This window comes from Garra rufa, chromosome 5 (assembly GCF_049309525.1).
Source record: "Garra rufa chromosome 5, GarRuf1.0, whole genome shotgun sequence".
NCBI classification, from domain to species: domain Eukaryota; kingdom Metazoa; phylum Chordata; class Actinopteri; order Cypriniformes; family Cyprinidae; genus Garra; species Garra rufa.
Genome location: NC_133365.1, coordinates 37203071 through 37222854, shown reverse-complemented (window position 1 = coordinate 37222854; position 19784 = coordinate 37203071). Strand labels below are relative to the sequence as shown.

Genomic DNA, 19784 nt, shown 5'->3' with positions numbered 1-19784 from the left:
TGATGGCTTCTAGTGCCTGGAGAGCAGATGGGCATCAGTGCCATCTAAGGTAAATGTGAGAGGGGCTGAGGGAGCCAACAACCTCCTCTCTGTCACTGCAGACAAATCTGAGAACTAATGTTGCTGATAAGGTAAAATGACACCTGTAATGAATGCCCAACAATGAAAAAGTGTGACCGGAGTGCTGAATGTGTGGAATTGAGAGTAGAGGCGGATCTGTGAAGTAGAGGTAGAGAAAACAAGTGAGAATCCTTCACTGTGAGCTTCAAGTGCTGGCTGCTTTTCACACTTTTGACCATGCGTTCAGCGAGGGAAACAACTTTCTTAACATGCAGCCCACATCCGTTTGTGAGCAGAGAACTGGAACTAAAACAAAAACGTCTTCTACAAAGGTCTTCAAGTACAAAGAAGAGTTCTGAACTCGTTCTGTGGAGGAAGTGTTGTCTGCCAGGCTCATTTGAATGTGAAGAGCTGCCTGTGGTTCTTGTGGGTTGTACTTTTATAACTTACAGTGTCAACAGGGTTAGTTTATAGTTTGTATCAAAGCCGTTTAAGTGATTGTGAGTTTAACCTATTGCAAAACATGCAGAGCCACCCTTTAGAGCAGCGATTGCCAACCAAAGATAGTTAAGCATGTTTTAATTGGTCCTTGTCTGACTCTCTAACCAATAATCCACGACTTCCCCCTACAACCTATAATTTTCTAAATTTCAAGGTGACTGCTAAGTCCTATTTGAAGTTAAGAAGGAGTATAATGGCAGTTTTAAGCATATTTCATATTAATTGTTTTCTGCAATGGTGTAAAAACTTGATGAGATATTAAAAAAAACTCTGACCAAAATTAGAGAACACTTACAGATACATCCAAGTTATTGGTGTTAATCTGGCACCTGCCAGTTTCCTTAATTATATGACAAACCCTATTTAACTGGCAGCATTTCTCCAATTTTCACTGAGATTGCAAGATGGTGAGCTGCTCTAAGGTGACTGAAACCCTGCAATCGTAGGTTGTCGAGATGAAGGCCAATGGGACGACCCTTTTGCCCCATTGTGAAAGAAGTTGGACATTCCAAATATACGATTTCTTGACTATTGCAGGTTTACACTGAGACTCATTTAGGTCTTCCAAAAAGGCTGGTTGTCAACATAAGACAAGGACAATGAAGAAAGGACAATGCAGAGACTCTTAATAGGGAATCGGTTCAACACTGCAGCTGGAATTGCTTACCAGTTCAGTGCTGAACACGTCTGTCATGGCATGTTTAAAAGAAGTTGGGCTAAAAAAGCACGTGGCAGTGACTAAGCCTCTCATCAGCAGAAAGACTCAAAAGGCTAAGCTCATGTTTGCTGTGGAGTTTATTGTGTGGACAGAGGAGAACTGATCCAAAGTTCAATTTAGTGATGAGAACAAGATGAATTTTTTTGGGTCTGATGGGAAACATTTTGTTAGGCATCAATCTGAGGAAAGACTAAGTCCAAGTATGTAAAGAATTCAGTGAAAGGTGGAGCAGGACGTGTCATGGTTTGGGGGATGTTTTCTGCAGCAGGAGCAGGACAGAGTAAATGCAAATGTTTATTAGAACCTCCTTCAGCAACATGCAGTTTCTTCCCTGCAAGCATCTCCCAATCAGCCTGCAAATTTCATGCAAGACAATGCCTCTGTCACACTGCAAAATGGCTAAAGCAGTTTCTTGAAACTAAGAACATTGAAATAATGAAATCAGAGTCCTGATTAAACTCAAGTTGGACCTATGGGTCCCACTTTACATTAGATGGCCTTAACTACTATGTACTTACATTTAAATTAATTATTTGGCACAATGTACTTATTGTGTACATACATGTTTTTACATTGTACTTACATTTTTTACCTATATGTAATTACATTTGTAATTAATTTCTGTAATTACCACTGTTGACCCATCCCTTACACCCTAACCCACCCTTAAACCTACTCATATCACCAAACCTGTCCCTAACCTTACCCATATCCCACCTTAATAGAAGCAAAAGTGTTTTGCAATGCAATATGACCACATTAAGTACACTGTACTTATTTTTAATGTAATTACATAATAGTTAAGGCCACCTAATATAAAGTGTGACCGAACTATGGAAGAGAGTGGAAGAGTGGACCAAGATCACACCAGTGCAGTCTTAGAAACTAGTGATGTTCTGCGGCCGCAGATGTGCTGAAGTCAAATAAAGCAAGGGCCTCTACATTTCCTACTAATTTCTAATAGCTGTAACTCTTCAACCTCCAAAATTTTAGTTGTAAACATATTTCATGCTACAGTGGTTGCTGTTCTATCATTTTGATCACTGTGTTTTAGTGGAACATACATGCAGTATATAAAAGACTCATTATAAAGGTGTATATTTATGCAACAGTCCTTGTCTCGCTCTCACATTTTTACTTACTTTATCACTTTCATCAAATGTAATGCAGTTGTAAATTAACTGATTGTTGGTGTTTTGTTTAAAAATGACTCATTTGAAATTACCATATTAATACCACATTGCATTTAGTCAGTTAAGTCATGTTAGACAATTTGTCAGAGGTTGAAAGCACCGCTATAGAGGAACAGAGAACTGCATGAATTGTATTATTAGTTGAAATTATTTAAGTTGTAGTCAGATATAAGGCTGACCAATTGATTGGTTTTGCCATTTTTTATTTTAAATTTGCCAGTTATCTTTGATAACTGATTAATAAATGAATCATTACTGGCAAAAATCAATGTTGATAATTTTCCAGGTTTCATTCAGTGTTGAGAATGATCTGCTGTCATTAGGCCTAAACAGTAAGAGAGTGGCCTCTAGACATTACAAACTGTACAAGTTAATTGTTTTTTTCTTTTTTAGTCAGAACCCATATTAAAGCTTAGAATTTGTCTAGCTCACTTGAATTGTAGAAGAAGGTAAAGCCTGGCTTGTCTCTTCCTATCAGCCTCCAAGTCCACGTCCTTCATTAAAACCTGTCATGGCCTTCACCAAAAATGTCACCAACAGGTACTGGAAAGTTCCTAAAGTTCATCCTGTCATTTGGCTGCTGCTTTCTGTATCGAATGAATGTACTGACAACAGTGACAGTAGCATTCCACAACTTTCTGCTTTTACTGTCAGTAACTTGCAGAGACAGCATGTCAGCTTCGACCACAAGGTCCATATGCTCATCGCAGTCATCTTTTTGCAGTCGCAACCCTTTTGTTCCTTGTCACATTAGTGAAGGATGCAGGACAGTATTTGGTTGATAGAACTGTTTCACTCACTTATCTTCCAACTCACAGATGAAATTGCGTCAGAATTTAGACTGTCCTTTCTGAAGTCCCTGTCTGGGCTGATAAATTTTGCTAGACATTAGTGGTCATTCCATCTTCTGCTCAATTTAACTCTTGTTTAATTCCAGTTTGTACTGTATGGTTTGGCTGCAGTGCTTCGGATAATTGTAGTTCTGTTTCCCAAGATGTTGAAATTATACAGCTTGTCACGGTCTGGCCAGAAACCAGCTGAAAATGTTGATACTTATCAAATGGAAATGGAGTGTCTCTCATCTAAGCATGAGAGGATCACCATCTCAGCATGAGTGTGATGTTAATTGTTTCTTTAGTGGTAATATTTCAGAAAGTTTGTCAAGCTTGGATGTATAGAGTAATGTGAAATGTCATGTGCTCTAAAGATCTTCATTAAATAGGAGTTCCTTAATTCATCCACTATAACAAGATCTCTGTTTTCAAAACAAATTGATTCCATACATATTTTCTTCTATTAAGTATTTCCCAACCTAGGGCACTGTGATTTCTGCAATGCGGAAAACGTGGACAGAATCATGTAATCCAGTCAGAAAATGAAATTTACTGTATAACGTGGACAATATAATATGGTTTGTCAAATTTTGGATGAATAAATCAAAAGTAGGTTAGTACACTTAAATCACTATGTGATATGGGCTAGTGTATGTGAATATGAAGTCACAGAAATGCTGTTTTAATATAAATCCTGCATGTTCTTGGTTTAATGAAACCAATAAAACAGAACTCGAGAAAAATTAAAACAGATTTTATAGGGCCCTACCAACTCTGATCTTCATCTCCTGATGTAGTAAACATCAGAGCAAAAAGATAACTTTTTCCCTGATTGAATGGTTCATGCTAAATTCATTTATTCTGGTGAGATTTTCACCCAACTAGATATGGTCAATATCTGCCCTACAGCATTCATCTGATCTTGTCAGTTAAGATTTTTGTTTTACCCAACCTTTCATGTGTAGCGCGTCAGTGAATTGTCGGTGAGCATGCCAATTGGGAATGAGATAGCATTTTGCCATTGTTTTGGTGAATTAAAATAAAATTTTGGGAACTGCCATTTTTGTCCAGAGCTGCGGGGTATCTGAGCAAGATTGGGCCACCTACTGGAAAAAAAATGACCAAAAATAAATGTATGCCACTCATTCTTAAGACATGTGACAAAACGTGTCCAGCAATTTTAACTGCTAATAGGTAAATATTACGAGGGATTAGCAATAGAATGTATTTAACACAATCATCCCCTTTAAATTAATTGTATAATTATTATATCAAATCTATGACAAATCTTCTCACCACTTTAAAAACAGTGTCCAAAGGAAAGGTTCGTTCATAAGCAATAAAATAGATAAAAATGTTTTATTTTTTATGATGAAAAATAGATTGTTTTATCAAAAGCAACAGTTAATAATATCTCATATCAAAGCAAGTGTCACAAACGGGACGACCAAGAGTGAGGATCCAAATGCAAGGCTTTATTAGGATAATCGTAGACAGACAGACAGGGTCGAAATCACCAGCAAACATCAACAGCGAAGATAATCCAAGTTCGTAATCCAATAAACAAGCGTGGGTCAAAAGCCAGGTGAGCAGTCCAAAGCAAACAAATGAAATGAAAACAAGAAACAGGGAACTATGGCTAAGACTGAGAAAACAAAAACAGAACTATGGCTAGGGCAAGGGGAAAACAACAAAGAAACTAGGAAAACCTGGGAACGAGGAATAACGCTTGGTAAAGTCCGCAAATGCAAATCAATACTTCGCAGTGAGAGTGTGTGTGTAGCTGGCTTTTATGGAGGACAGACAGGAAGTAACCAGCGAAGCAGCAGAGGGAGCAGCAACAGTCTGTGAGGGGCAGGGCTCCCTCTGCTGGCCTGGTGTGACATAGCCCCCCCCCAAGGAGCGGCTTCCAGACGCTCTAAAAAACAACAGGAAGAAACAGTCCAGGGGAGCGGTGGGGGGGCCAGGAGACTGAGGCAGAACAGGTTGGGCAAAAGCCCTCCAGAGCAGAGCAGGAGATTCAGGAGCCCTCCAGGGCAGGGCTGGAAGCGGAGCAGTCCTCCGAGGCGGAGCAAGAGGCTTAGGAGCCCTCCAGGGCGGAGCAGGAGGCGGAGCAGTCCTCCAGGGTGGAGCTGGAGGCGTAGAAGCCCTCCAGGGTGGAGCTGGAGGCGGAGCAAGAGGCTTAGAAGCCCTCCAGGGCGGAGCAGGAGGCGGAGCAGCCCTCCGGGGCAGGGCAGGAGGCGTAGAAGCCCTCCAGGGCGGAGCTGGAGGCGGAGCAGCCCTCTGGGGTGGAGCAGGAGGCGCAGGAGCCCTCCAGGGCGGAGCAGGAGGCGCAAGAGCCCTCCAGGGCGGAGCAGGAGGCGCAAGAGCCCTCCAGGGCGGAGCAGGAGGCGCAGGAGCCCTCCAGGGCGGAGCAGGAGGCGGAGCGGCCCTCCGGGGCGGAGCGGGAGGCGGAGCGGCCCTCCAGGGCGGAGCAGGAGGTGCAGGAACCCTCCAGGGCGGAACAGGAGGCGCAGGAGCCCTCCAGGGCGGGACAGGAGGCGCAGGAGCCCCCCAGGGCGGAACAGGAGGCCGCATCATGGACTGGGACCTGAGGAGAGCAGAGACAGAGGAGGCAGACAGAGCAAGGAGAGAGGTAGAGAGTTCATGGGGGAAGGTGACCTCCCTAGTCGTGACTAGGCAGACGAGAACTTCAGGAACGGCTTTCGTGGTCGTGTCAGAGACGACAGGGAGCCTAGGCGGTGCAGGCACAGTGTGAAGCCTTGGCAGCTCAGGCAGAGCAGGGAGTCCTGGCGGAGCAGACAGAGCACGGAATCTTGGCGGAGCAGGCAGAGCAGGGAATTTTGGTGGAGCAGACAGAGCGAGGAGTCTTGGCGGAACAGGCAGAGCAGGGTACCTTTGTGGTGCTGGCAGAGCGTGAAGCCTTAGCGGTGCTGGCAGAGCGTGAAACCTTGGCGGAGCGGGCAGAGCGAGAAGTTCCGCTATGTACGCCACCTCCGAAGGAGGTATAGGCGCAGCGGACATGCGTGCAGAAGAGCTCTCCAGAGCAAACTTGTGGGCAGACTCATGGGCAGAAGAGGCCACTGGGGCGCAGTGTGCAGCCCACACACTCAAAATGGCGATTGCCATAATAGGTAACGCAGTTGGCAGAGGAATGCCCTCCGGGTCAGTGGACGTGAGACTTGGGAGCGTTGGCTCTGCATGGCTTGGGAGCGTTGGCTCTGCATGGCTTGGGACCGGTGGCTTGGGTGAAACATGACCTGGCTCAGGGTGTTCGGGTGAGTCGTGATCTGGCCTGGAAGGAACTGCTGTGACTTGATTGGGCGTGACAGGAGTAGCAGTGACTTGACTTAGCTTTGAGGGAGTGGTTGTGACTTGAGTTGGCTCTGGGGGAACAGCTGAGACTTGACCTGGTCTTGCTGGGACAGCGGCGGCTGGACATGATTCAGGAGATACTGCTGTGTCTTGATGTGACTCTTGAAGTGGAGTTGTGTCTTGATTTGACTCGACATGAACAGTGACTGTGACGTGACTTGTCTTGGCAGGACCGGCGGGTGGTACAGGTTCAAGAGAAGCAGACATGGAATGAACAGGCTGTGGCTTGGCTGATGTGAGCGCTGTCTTGGCGGACGAGACGTTAGTAGACGCTTGTTTGGCTGATGTGGCGTTAGCAGATGCTGGCTCGGCTGATGTGGCGTTAGCAGGCGCTGGCTTGGCTGACGTGGCTTTAGCAGATGCTGGTTTGGCTGGCGTGGTGTTGGCAGATGCTGGCTTGACTGACGTGGCGTTAGCAGGTGCTGGCTTGGCTGACAGTAAGGGACCAGCTGAACGAGCTGACAGCAGTGGGGGGTCCTCCAAGCTAGACATTAGTCTCTGATACGTCCTGGAAGGGTGAGAGTCTGACGCTGTAGCCACCATGTTAATAACAGACTCAGGTATGGCGGCCATCTTGCGTGCAGGTTCAGGCGTGGCGGCCATTTTGTGTGCAAGCATGGGCGTGGCGGTCATCTTGGGTGCAGGTTCTGGCATGGCGGCCATCTTTGCAGCAGGCTCTGGCGTGGCGGCCATCTTTGCAGCAGGCTCTGGTGTGGCAGCCATCCTTGCAGCAGGTTCTGGCGTGGCGGCCATCCTTGCAGCAGGCTCTGGCGTGGCGGCCATCTTTGCAGCAGGCTCTGGCGTGGCAGCCATCTTTACAGCAGGCTCTGGCGTGGCGGCCATCTTTGCAGCGGGCTCTGGCGTGGCGACCATCTTAGCAGCAGGCTCTGGCGTGGCGGCCATCTTTGCAGCAGGCTCTGACGTGGTGGCCATTCTGACCGGGAACTCAGGAACGGAAGCCATCTTATGAACGGGCCTTGGAACGGCGGCCATCTTGTGAGCAGGGTCTGGAAGAGCGGCCATTTTGCGAACAGGATCAGGAAGGGCGGCCATTTTGGGTGCAGACTCAGGAAAGGCGGCCATCTTATGAGCTGACTCGGGAAGGACAGCCATCTTGGAAACAGGCTTTGGGACGGCGGCCATCTTGTGAACAGGCCTTGGGATGGTAGCCATCTTGGGGGCAGACTCTGGAGTGGCGGCAGCCATCTTGTGATCGGGTTCGGGGATGGCGGCCATCTTGTGAACAGGCTTGGGGGTGGCAGCCATCTTGTGAACAGGCTTGGGGATGGCGGCCATCTTGTGATCGGGCCTTGGGGTGGCAGCCATCTTGTGAGAGAAGTCAGACGTGGTAGATTTCTTGTGAGCTGGGTCCAATCGGGTGACCATCTTGAATGCGGACTCAGGAAGGATGGTCATTCCGAAAGCTGATTCGGGAAAGGCGGCCATTTTGTGAACGGGCTCCTGAAAGGCAGACATCTTATGAACAGGCTTTGAACTAGCAGACATCTTGTGCTTGGGCTCGAAGCTAGCAGACGTCTTGTGCTGTGGCTCGAAGCTAGCAGACATCTTGTGCTGTGGCTCGAAGCTAGCTGACATCTTGTGCTGTGGCTCGAAGCTAGCAGACATCTTGTGCAGAGGCTCTAGGCTGGCAGACATTTTGTGCTGTGGCTCTGTGAGTTCCATCATGCACGGAGAACCAGATAACAACAGCGCATAATCAAAAAAGTCCTTCAGTGTACATCTGAATTCCCCTCCAGGCAGCATTGATCTTGTTGGCTCATTCAGTCCCATACGGAATAAGTCCTTGAGGTAAACCTCATCAAAAAATGGTATTTTATGCAACAACTCACTGAAACGGTGAACATATTCCTTGACAGGGCGATCTTCCTGTCGGAGGAGCAGGAGTTGGTCGAACGGGTCCATGTTGTGATGCTGGTGGTGAATAAAGCCGCTGGATCCGGGTGTGGCGAAGTATTCTGTCACAAACGGGACGACCAAGAGTGAGGATCCAAATGCAAGGCTTTATTAGGATAATCGTAGACAGACAGACAGGGTCGAAATCACCAGCAAACATCAACAGCGAAGATAATCCAAGTTCGTAATCCAATAAACAAGCGTGGGTCAAAAGCCAGGTGAGCAGTCCAAAGCAAACAAATGAAATGAAAACAAGAAACAGGGAACTATGGCTAAGACTGAGAAAACAAAAACAGAACTATGGCTAGGGCAAGGGGAAAACAACAAAGAAACTAGGAAAACCTGGGAACGAGGAATAACGCTTGGTAAAGTCCGCAAATGCAAATCAATACTTCGCAGTGAGAGTGTGTGTGTAGCTGGCTTTTATGGAGGACAGACAGGAAGTAACCAGCGAAGCAGCAGAGGGAGCAGCAACAGTCTGTGAGGGGCAGGGCTCCCTCTGCTGGCCTGGTGTGACAGCAAGGTTGTTTTTCAAGGACACATGTGTTTCATAAGGTTTCAAACTTTTTGTCAACACCGTCAGACATTAATTATAATGTAAAAAAAGATCAGGGTATATCAGATCACTCTAACTGACCCCCTTGCCACATTCCGCCTCTGCAGAGTACATAAGTGTCAGACAGGCTTTGGTAAGTTTTATAGTTTTAGAATATTAATAAATCAGGAAATTATTTGAAATGTTAAGATCATTTTATTCTCCTGAAGCAGGTTCTGTTGGCATCTAGCATCAACAAAGAAAACAAAATGGCTACTACATGAACTTTATTTGTTTTGTAAAAAAAAAAAGCCAAATTTTTCAACACCGTCAGATGTCACCACCGTGTAGTGTTCTGACGGAGTTCACATTTGACATGAAGTCATCATATTTTTGTGGTTTTCAAGTCATTTTCAATTACATTAAATATGAAATAGTGCATTTGATAGTTAAAATGACTACAAATTTAGGTTTTGTCACCACCGTCACATGTGTCCAACTCTGTTGCGGAATTGTTGGTCACATGTTGTGACCTGTCTACTAACATGAAAATGTGTTTTGAAAAGTTAAAAACATCTTGTTTTTTTGATTGCAAAATAAGTGATGGCAAGGTAAAAAGCACATTTTGATTAAAAAAGAGAAAAGTTGGGAGGTTGAATCAAAGCATAGCTCAGTAGCTTAGTACAAAAATGTTGTTTCATTTGTCTAAATACAAGGTTTTATCTCTTTAACATTTCACCCTGCTTTGTCCCACTTCTCAAGAATCAGCTTACATTTGACAGGAATAGTTCACTATGTATAACTACCTTTCACCTTATGCCTAGTTATAGTGAAAACTAGCTGACAAATTTAATATTTACCAGGACCATAATAACATTATTTATGAAGATCATGTGCAATTTAAAGTTTTAGGTTGAATTTAGGTTAAAAAAAAATAAATAAATGGTAGTGCTTAGGGGTGTGCAATATTGACAAAAATTAATATCTTGATATTTTCTGGAATTTTTTTTTTTTTTTTAAAGATTAATTTTTTTGCCTTTATTACGATAGGACAGATCAGACATGACACGAAGTAGGAGAGAGATGGGGGGTGGGATCGAAAAAGATCCTCAAGTTGGGATTCGAACACGGGACGCCCGGAGCGCAACGGCACTGTATGTCGACGTGCTGCCCACAAGGCTATCGGCGCCGACATTTTCTGGGATTTTAGCGATAATGATAATTAGACAATTTTTCCACAGCAATGCGTTTGGATTGATTTTTACATTTTATGGGTATTTTTACCTTTACAAAGCCATTTTTTCTAAAAGTGTGCATCATCGTTTGAGTCAAATTCTTACTTTTAATCAGTCAATTAGACTAATAAGACATTTTTTGGGATGTTACCAGGCAAATTAAATCAGTATCAATAAACTGCATCTTTTCAATGCAGAGGAAACACGGTAGTTTCATCTGAAGTGGCATTTAGATGTATTTACACTGATTATTTTAATTCATTTAACCTTTAGTTACAAATGCATAAGTAATGTTTTGATATTTTATTTAAACATAAAATGTTGCTTACTGATATTTGAAATAATTTAAAAAATAAAGAGTAAATTTAAATGTGAAATTAAAACTACCATTAGGTGGCAGCAAGTCACTGTTAATAGGTGAGTCATTGCATTAAACAGTTGATTCACTAAGGATAGAAATGCTGTCATTTTGCTCAGAGACACAAAATAGTGCTGTGGCTGTGTTTGGTATGATTTTTTTTGGCCGAAATAGATCAAAAATGCAATATGGTGTCTGAGACGATATACTCGATAATGTCAAATTGCACATCGTTAAAGCAACAATTCCAATATTATCGCAGACGATATATATCGCACACACCCCTAGTAGTGCTTCAGTAATTGATTCTGGAATCTTTAATCATTTTAATCTTGTTTAATAATCTTAATGGTAATTATAATTTTCTTAATTGTTAATCAGAACTCTTTTCCATATTTTAACTTGTTCTCTGTAGAAAGAAAGAGAGAGAGAGAGAGAGAGAGAGCGAAAGAGAGAGAGAGAGTGCACATGCATATGCGATTGAGTGAACAGAAGGAGGGATATTTGAGACTTCAATTATAACCCAAAAGCCTCCATCTCAGCCTCTTTCTCACTTTCTCTCTCACACTTCCTTTCCCTTTCTCTCACTCTCATCCTTTCACCTTAGCTGGGATTATCTTGACACTTTCTGACACTTCTGCCTTAAAATTCTCAGCTTGCTGAAATCCAACAGAGTGCTCACCATGTAAACCCCCGTGCTCACTTGTACACACACTCTCCTCCTCTCGTGTCAAAGCCTCTTCACAAATCCACGAGAGGCTTGGGTGCGAAAGTAAAGCACATGGTTTTAAAGGGCAGGGTCTTTTGATGCATGTGCTGAAACAGTGATGTGTAACTACATCAAGTGGCTACTTGGTGATGAGGACTCATGTGTCAAATGCATTTCCATGTAACCCACTTCCACAAGCCAAGCTGCTTTCTATGCACTTTCATTACAGGAAGCCGGAGAGGCCAAAATAGCTGGCATGGGAATTGCTGACACATTATGAGCTATTTGGAAATGTGCTTTATGAGATTATTAGAACTAGAGGTTTAGTGTTGCACTGACTCATAATGACAGAATTCGAGCATGATCAACATGTTGTTTGTTTGTATAGAAGAAACACGGTGAAACATTTTGGTGACTATATAGATGTATAAAAGTCAACTTTTTTATTTTCTTCAGAAGATCAGTTTACTTTATTCTAATGTGCCTGTATAATTAATTAAAAAAATTGTAGTCAGTATTTTTCATTTTTAAGGTTTTAGGTGGATTAAATAAAGTAAGAATTAGCAGGAAAATATAGGGCAGAGTTGAAACAGAAATCCAGCTAACCAGGGAAAGAATAAGTCATCACTTCCTTAATGCTATATTCACTAGAGACAGGCAAGGATGCAAATTAACAATCATAATAAAGGATATCATGCTGTATGTAATGAAGTGAGAGATGAGTTGAAAGCAAAAAAATGCACAAAAAAAACATCACTAAAGAAACAACACATAGTGCTCTGGGGAGCTGGCACGATGCCGCCTTACCTCATGGTTTGCAGTGTTTGGTAGAGTGTGATAAACACACATCATTATGCAGTTTCAGTCTTTACTAAAATGTACATCATTATATGGATCACTTGAATTAGTATATTATGTAACTGTCTTTCTTTACCTCTTTCCTGTCTGCTAACTAGTTTACAAGCTGTGGACCTTCATTGCTGAGGCTGAATCAAAATTAACTAGCATAATGAGAAAATGAATGACTTATTGGTGGCTTGCTTGTTAGAGTCATTAGGACTTGCGTTTATGCTCATCTATCATAGGAGGAGCAGCCAGAATTGGCTCTGCTGTTTTTATAGAGCGTGGATTGTTCCAATTATCCATTACCTTTTATTGCAGTAAGTGTGCAGGCACTGCTGAAAGGATAAGGCCAACAATTAGCACTCTGGGAATCAGTGTGAACTCAAACTCAGTTAGAGATGTGCATGGGCCCATTAACCTCTACACCCCCCTCTCATTCTTTTATACTTCATTACTGTTCCTCATTGAATTTGCACATGGGAAGGTGTTTATAATTGGGTGTGTTTTATGATGGTCAACTGTATTGTTTTGTCTTGCTGCTGAACTTGGTGTGGATTGAATCCTAGAAGATAAACTTTAGGAATACTTACACATTATTTACCCATCCTTACATTGTTTTCCTATAGAAATGACAAAAATGCACCATGCAAAGGGTTTGTATGAGAAATAGACTGAAATTTTAGTTAAATTTGAATTATAATCTTGAAACTTCTGTGACTGGATCATTGTTTCAGTCAGTTGAACTCTGAGTTTTTAAACTAGATCAACCGAGTGAAAACAATTTGATTTAAAGGATTAGTTCACTTCCAGAATAAAAATTTCCTGATAATTTACTCACCCTCATGTCATCCAAGATGTTCATGTCTTTCTTTCGTCTGTCAAAAAGACATTTTTGAGGAAAGGTTTTTGAGGAAAATCTTCCAGTATTTTTCTCCATATAGTGGACTTCAATGGGAGCCAATGGGTTGAAGGTTCAAACTGCAGTTTTAGTGCAGCTTTAAAGGGCTCTGTAAGATCCCAGCCAAGCAATAAGGGTCTTATCTAGTTAAACGATCTGTCATTTGATAAAATAAAAAAAGAAATCATTCTTTTTAACCACAAACATAATCACATTGAAAAGGTCACGTGTGACGTAGGTGGAAGTACTGACTCAGTGTTTACAAAGTGAATGAAGAAAGTCAAATGGCCTTTACAAAAACAGTAAAACGCCGATATCGGACAATTTTGAAGTTGGAAAAGAAAATGAGATGGAGTTTTTCACCCTGCCCTACCTTTCTGAACCGAAGTACACAGACAAAGAACTAACCACGCGTGACCTTTCCAACGTAAAATACATAATGCAGTCGTAGACGTGCATCTAAGAGCTTGTGCAAGATGAGAATTTGTGGCTAAAAAGTATATAATAATAGTTTTTTTTTTTTTGTTTTTTTGGAAATTGACAGATCATTTCACTAGATAAGACACTTGGCGTGTAGAGAAAAAGAAATTAAGGTTTTTGAGGAAAACATTACAGGATTTTTCTCCACATAGTGGACTTCAATGGGAGCCAATGGGTCGAAGGTTCAAATTGATATTTCAATGCAGCTCTACACAATCCCAGCCGAGGAATAAGGGTCTTATCTAGAAGTACTATCGGCCATTTTCTGAAAAAATAAAATCACATTGGAAAGGTCACGTGTGACATAGTAGGACGTACGGACCCAGTGTTCACAAAGTGAACGTACGTAAAGTCAAACGGCTTTTGCAAAAAAGTGAAAACTATAATGTTGGGGGAAAAAATGAGATTGAGTTTTTTGCCTTATACCTACCTTTTTGAACCGAAGTACACAGACAAGAAATTAACCACACATGACCTTTCCAACGTTATAACGTAATGCAGAATCATAGCCATGCATCGCCAAGCTAATGCAAGAAAGCATTTACGGTAAGAAGTAGAGATTTTTTCTCTCTAGATAAGACCCTTATTCCTCAGCTGGGATTGTGTAGAGCCCTTTAAAGCTGCATTAAAACGGCAATTAGGACCTTCAACTCATTGGGTCCAATTAAAGTCCACTATGTGGAGAAAATTCTGGAATGTTTTCCTGAAAAACAATGCATTTTCCAGCACGATGGAGCACCGTGCCATAAGGCAAAAGTGATAACTAAGTGGCTCGGGGACCAAAACGTTGAAATTTTGGGTCCATGGCCTGGAAACTCCCCAGATCTTAATCCCATTGAGAACTTGTGGTCAATCCTCAAGAGGCGGGTGGACAAACAAAAACCCATTAATTCTGACAAACTCCAAGAAGTGATTATGAAAGAATGGGTTGCTATCAGTCAGGATTTGGCCCAGAAGTTGATTGAGAGCATGCCCAGTCGAATTGCAGAGGTCCTGAAAAAGAAGGGCCAACACTGCAAATACTGACTCTTTGCATAAATGTCATGTAATTGTCGATAAAAGCCTTTGAAATGTATGAAGTGTTTGTAAATAAATTTCAGTACATCACAGAAACAACTGAAACAAAGATCTAAAAGCAGTTGAGCAGCAAACTTTGTGAAAACTAACATTTGTGTCATTCTCAAAACTTTTGGCCACGACTGTAGAAGTGAAATGGACATTTTTATGATTGAACAGACAAGACTATGAACACATTGGAAAGGAGCTATATGAAGACTTTCATATTAAGCTGTATAAAAAATTTCATTTATTTTGTTTTTAAATGGGGGAAAAACAGACAGCAATAGATGGTAAACAGATACATAATGACAGCGTTTTCATTTATGGGTCTCTTTAAAATGCCTTTCCCTCTGTTGTTGAACCAGCAGTAGTCACTAGTCATGTAATTGCTTCTATATATACGCTGACAAAGTCAAAGTACAAAGTGATCTTGCATATTCACCTATTGGCCCATAATGTAAAAGGGCATTTTTAAGTCGCTCTGCTGTACTAATAAATTGATGGTATCAGTTTTGTACAGATCAATACAGGTTTGCATTTAGATGACAGAGCAAGAGGTCAAAAACCTAAACATACAGATAAGAATTGGCTTTAACCTTCACCTTGTGTTCCATTTACTTCATTGTAATAACTCCTATATGTGTCTGTCTACTCTTTCCTGCATAATTGCTGTTTATAGCTTTTAAAACTTTCAGAATGTTTTCTGCATTATTATTTCATCATATTTTTTTGCTAAAGTTTAGTGCGATGCTGTTTGATTCATGTTTAATTCATTGCAAGGCAGTTTGGGTGAAAGTTTAGGCTCTCTTCGCAGCAACAGATGGCAGATGGATCTGGAGTCGTTTCAGGTTATTCCTTCTATTCATCACTGAAATTTGTGCAATGGATGTGGGGGATTTTTGCTGGTTAAGAAAGGACCAGACTACTCATAAGGATGTGTACTTTTAATACAACAATTCAAATGAGAGAAATAGCATGTGATGCTGAGGGCAGACATTTGCATGAATTGAAAACAAGCAAATACAGTGGGGCAATGCATGTATTAAACATTGCTTTTAAAGATTGGCATATCTACAAGGAAGAATAATGAATTCTGTCCAAAAGGTTGCAGCTGCCTTTTCTACCATTGACCCTCAATAGCGCAGGGAAGTGATGTTGTGGTATTCAGCTCATGATACAATTTTCATCTTGTCACCCACCTATCTGCAACACTGCACAATGGGATTGTGTCGTCCTTTCTTCCTTTATCTTGGGAGTAGAATACAGTGGATATTCATGGTTTTACACAATGGAAGTGACCTAATGGCATGTGATTTAAAGCTACAGGCCTGTTTTGTTAAAATCCATGTTTTCCCAACCAAGCTTTTAGAGGTGCATGTGCATAGAATGCAGAGTAAAAAAGGTTGCGCTGTGATGCTTTCTAAAATTATGTGCTGTTTTTGCCCCCATACTGAACCGAGAAAATAGCTGAGAACTGATTTTGACACCAAAGATGGTCACCCAAGGTCTAATCACTCAGTGAGGAAGTTGAGATTTTAGTCATGCTGGCGAAACATACAGAATTCATGAAGAATCTGAATTTAAAAATGCTGATGTAATTCTGTGTTGTATCTCCGTGCAACCAAGACAAATTCCTGTCCGCTGTGAGACTGCCAGCAAACATCTGCAGAGGAAGAGTAACATTTCAGTTTGAATTATTTAGAGTGAGCTCCATGTTTTGTACCTGAACTTTGAAACCCAGTGTAATATTGTGCATCTAAGATTTCCTGCTTTTGCCTTCTTACCCATAGGGTGATCTGTGACATTCCTGTGACATCCCTAGTGTGACTTTCCTTTTCCACTTGGTGATTCTGCAAATAGCCCAGAATGCACTTCACCCTGAACTAGGTATCACACACCTGGGAGTAAAACTCTGAATAATGCCATTTGTTTCTTGGGTGCTTCTTCAAAGCTGTTTTTCTATACTCAGAAATAGAACATTCAACAACGAACGGTTTTTAATTAGAGGTTAAAGTGCCATTGGCATGTTTTGTTTTATACATCATTATCGTGTCCACTCTTCAGCAATTTTGCCCCTCTTAAAAGCTTGTCTAGAAAATCATGCTTTTCCCTTAATCACAGTGCATTTGTCTAAAGATTGTAGTTGAGTAGCAGAGACCAGGGGCAATTGTAACACTAAATTTCTTCACAAACTAGCTAGACAGATGACACTTGAACGCAGATCTGCACAGTGACTGCAATTAAATCGCTGGAGGTCACCAGGTCACTCTGCTGTTGGTTTATAGTAGCCGACTATGTGGTAGTATCTAGCTGTATGACGTGGTGGTTTATTGTCTGCACTTCCTGGTTACCAGTTAGAGATTTTTTTTGGATTCATTATGGGGTATTCTTTAATGCTTTAAAAAAGGTCCTTTATGCTCACCAAGGTTGCATTTATTTAATCCAAAGTACAGCAAAAGCAGTAATATTGTGAAGTACTTTTACTATTTAAAGTAATTGCTTTCTATTTGAATATATTTAAAAATGGAATTTATCTCAATTTTCAGCATCATTACTCCAGTCTTCAGTGTCACTTGATCCTTCAGAAATCATTCTAATATGCTGATTTGCTAATCAAGAAACATTTATTATTATTATCATTATCATTAACAATATTTAAAACAGTTACATACATTTTTTCAGGATTCTTTGATAAATAGACAGACCCAAAGATCAGTGTTTATCTTAAAAAAAAAATATTATATATATATATATTTTATTATTATTAATTTTTATTATTAGATAAATGCTGTTCTTCTGAACTTTCTATTCATCAAAGACACCTGAAAAAAATCTACTCAGTTGTTTTCAACATAATAATAATAGTGTTTTTTTTAAGCAGCAAATCAGAATATTAGAATGATTTCTGAAGGATCATGTGACTGGAGTAATGATGCTGAAAAACACAGCTTTGAATCCACAGGAATAAATTACATTTTAAAATATATTAAAATAGAAAACATTTATTTTAAATAGTAAAAAAAAAATAAATGTTACTGTTTTTGCTGTGCTTTGGATCAAACATATGCAGGCTTGGTGAGCAGAAGAGACTTCTTTAAAACACATTAAAAATCTTACTGTTCAAAAAGTTTTGACTGGTAGTGTATTTGATAAAAAATCCACTAAACGGTTATATTGTGAAATAATATTATTAGAATTTAAAATAGTTTTCTTATTATATACAATATATTTTAAAATGTAAATTATTCCTGTGATGTCAAAGCTGAATTTTCAGCAGCCATCACTCTAATCCTCAATGTCACATGATCCTTCAGATTTGGTGCTAATTAAACATTTCTCATTATTATTATCATTGTAAAAACACAGTGCTGCCTAATATTTTTGTGACCATCTTTGATCCCTGCTGAATAAAAGTATTAATTTATTTGTAAAACATTTTGAACTTTTGAATGGTAGTATATGTTATCTTGCATTATCTACAGCATTAAAAATGAATATGAAGTGAGTATGTGTGTGCGTGTATGCATACATTCTTTATCCATTTCACATGACAGCAAATGTGGGAGGAGGTAAAAAATGAAAGTCTATTAGCTTTCAGTGGGCAGAGCTGAATTAGCTGCTAGTTTAATGGCTTTCATGGGATTTTACACATCTGACAGACTTTGCGGTATTCAACACTATATATGGCCGATCTCTCATGGGTGGAGAGTTTTATTCCAGGGTGTCAGAGATGGTGTATGCAATTGCAATTAAGATGGCATTCATGGCAAGTAAATATCTCCAAATAAAATCTTAATTCGCTTTCATCCTTAACACCCCTTTATTGCTCTTATATCTCTTCTCTCTGTCTCTATTGGTCTGTCTGCCGTTTTATTCTTCTTCCCTTTAAAAAGAATGATAGCAGAAAGAAAGAAAAATAAAACAAACACTCGGCCCAAGGAAAAGTGCTCTCACTTTCTTCTGCTCTGAGATGCATTTTAGCTCATCAGTCAAACACAAAGCAATCAGTTGCACTCTCTTCCATTGCTAATTCTTTTATTCTTTTCATCACAAAAGCGCTCAGGGAAAGCTAATGCGTTTTTAAAGTAGAAAATGGCTTGAATTGTTTTAGTGGAATTGTCTCTTTGGCACACAGTTTAAAATCAATGGGAAGCTCAGAACATTCCCAGAGGAAACACACTGCATTTACAAACCTGAAGCTGGATTAAAAGCAGACCATGTTTATTTTTTTTTATAGTATTTTTCATCAAATAATTAAGTACAAAGGCGCACATGCAAATGATGTGCCTGGGATGTTCATGGATTCAAACAATGCCATAAAATTAAGATTTTATGAGTTTAAATTCTGAATAAGTGTGCTCATTTCTGCGTTAATTGATTTCACAGGAGCTGTCAGTGATGCCCTTGCTGATTCTCTGTCATCTGTTGGTGGGACATTACCTCACTTCCTGCAAGAGCCCGAGGATGCTTACATAATCAAGAACAACCCAATCAAGCTGCGCTGCCGTGCAACTCCTGCCCTGCAGATCTTCTTCAAATGTAATGGGGAATGGGTCCATCAGAACCAACATACCTCACAAGAGTACATGGACCAAAACACTGGTAAGACATGTGATCTTGCTGCTGCCGTCCACCTAATCAAATCTTTCCAAGAAATATTTTATGTATGTCCATACAAGCCTATTGTAGTTCAAATTCACTTAATGGATTAATTCACTTCCCGAATAAAAAAATTCTGATAATTTACTCACCCCTATGTCACCTAGGGCTTAGTCTCAGCCTCAGACGTCACGCCCACGGAACGTTGGCTAAACGTCTGATGCATATGGTACACTTAACTGGAAACACTTCAGGAATGTCGAAGTCGTCATCTGATTAGTTGAATTTGACCGGATTTCCGGGATATGTGAGTGTCGCGTTTGCTTTCGGTCCTCCGGGAATCAAAGCCCAGACTGATTTACTCGGCGTTTTGCTAAAAGGTGCTTATGCAGATGCGATTGTTGTTATACACTTTTGCGACGTTCGCGAACAAATTACTGATGTACTGCTTGTTCTCCCTCTTCTTATTTAACT

At 40.9% G+C, this 19784-nt stretch overlaps 1 protein-coding gene across 1 annotated transcript in view; it reads left to right on the top strand.

Moving 5' to 3' along the window:
- unc5db (unc-5 netrin receptor Db) overlaps positions 1 to 19784 on the top strand; it is a 185982-nt gene that overhangs the window by 72058 nt on the left and 94140 nt on the right. The window contains exon 2 of the mRNA XM_073840261.1: positions 19098 to 19313. Coding sequence (XP_073696362.1) covers positions 19098 to 19313 — 216 coding nt within the window. The remainder of the gene's footprint in view (positions 1 to 19097; positions 19314 to 19784) is intronic.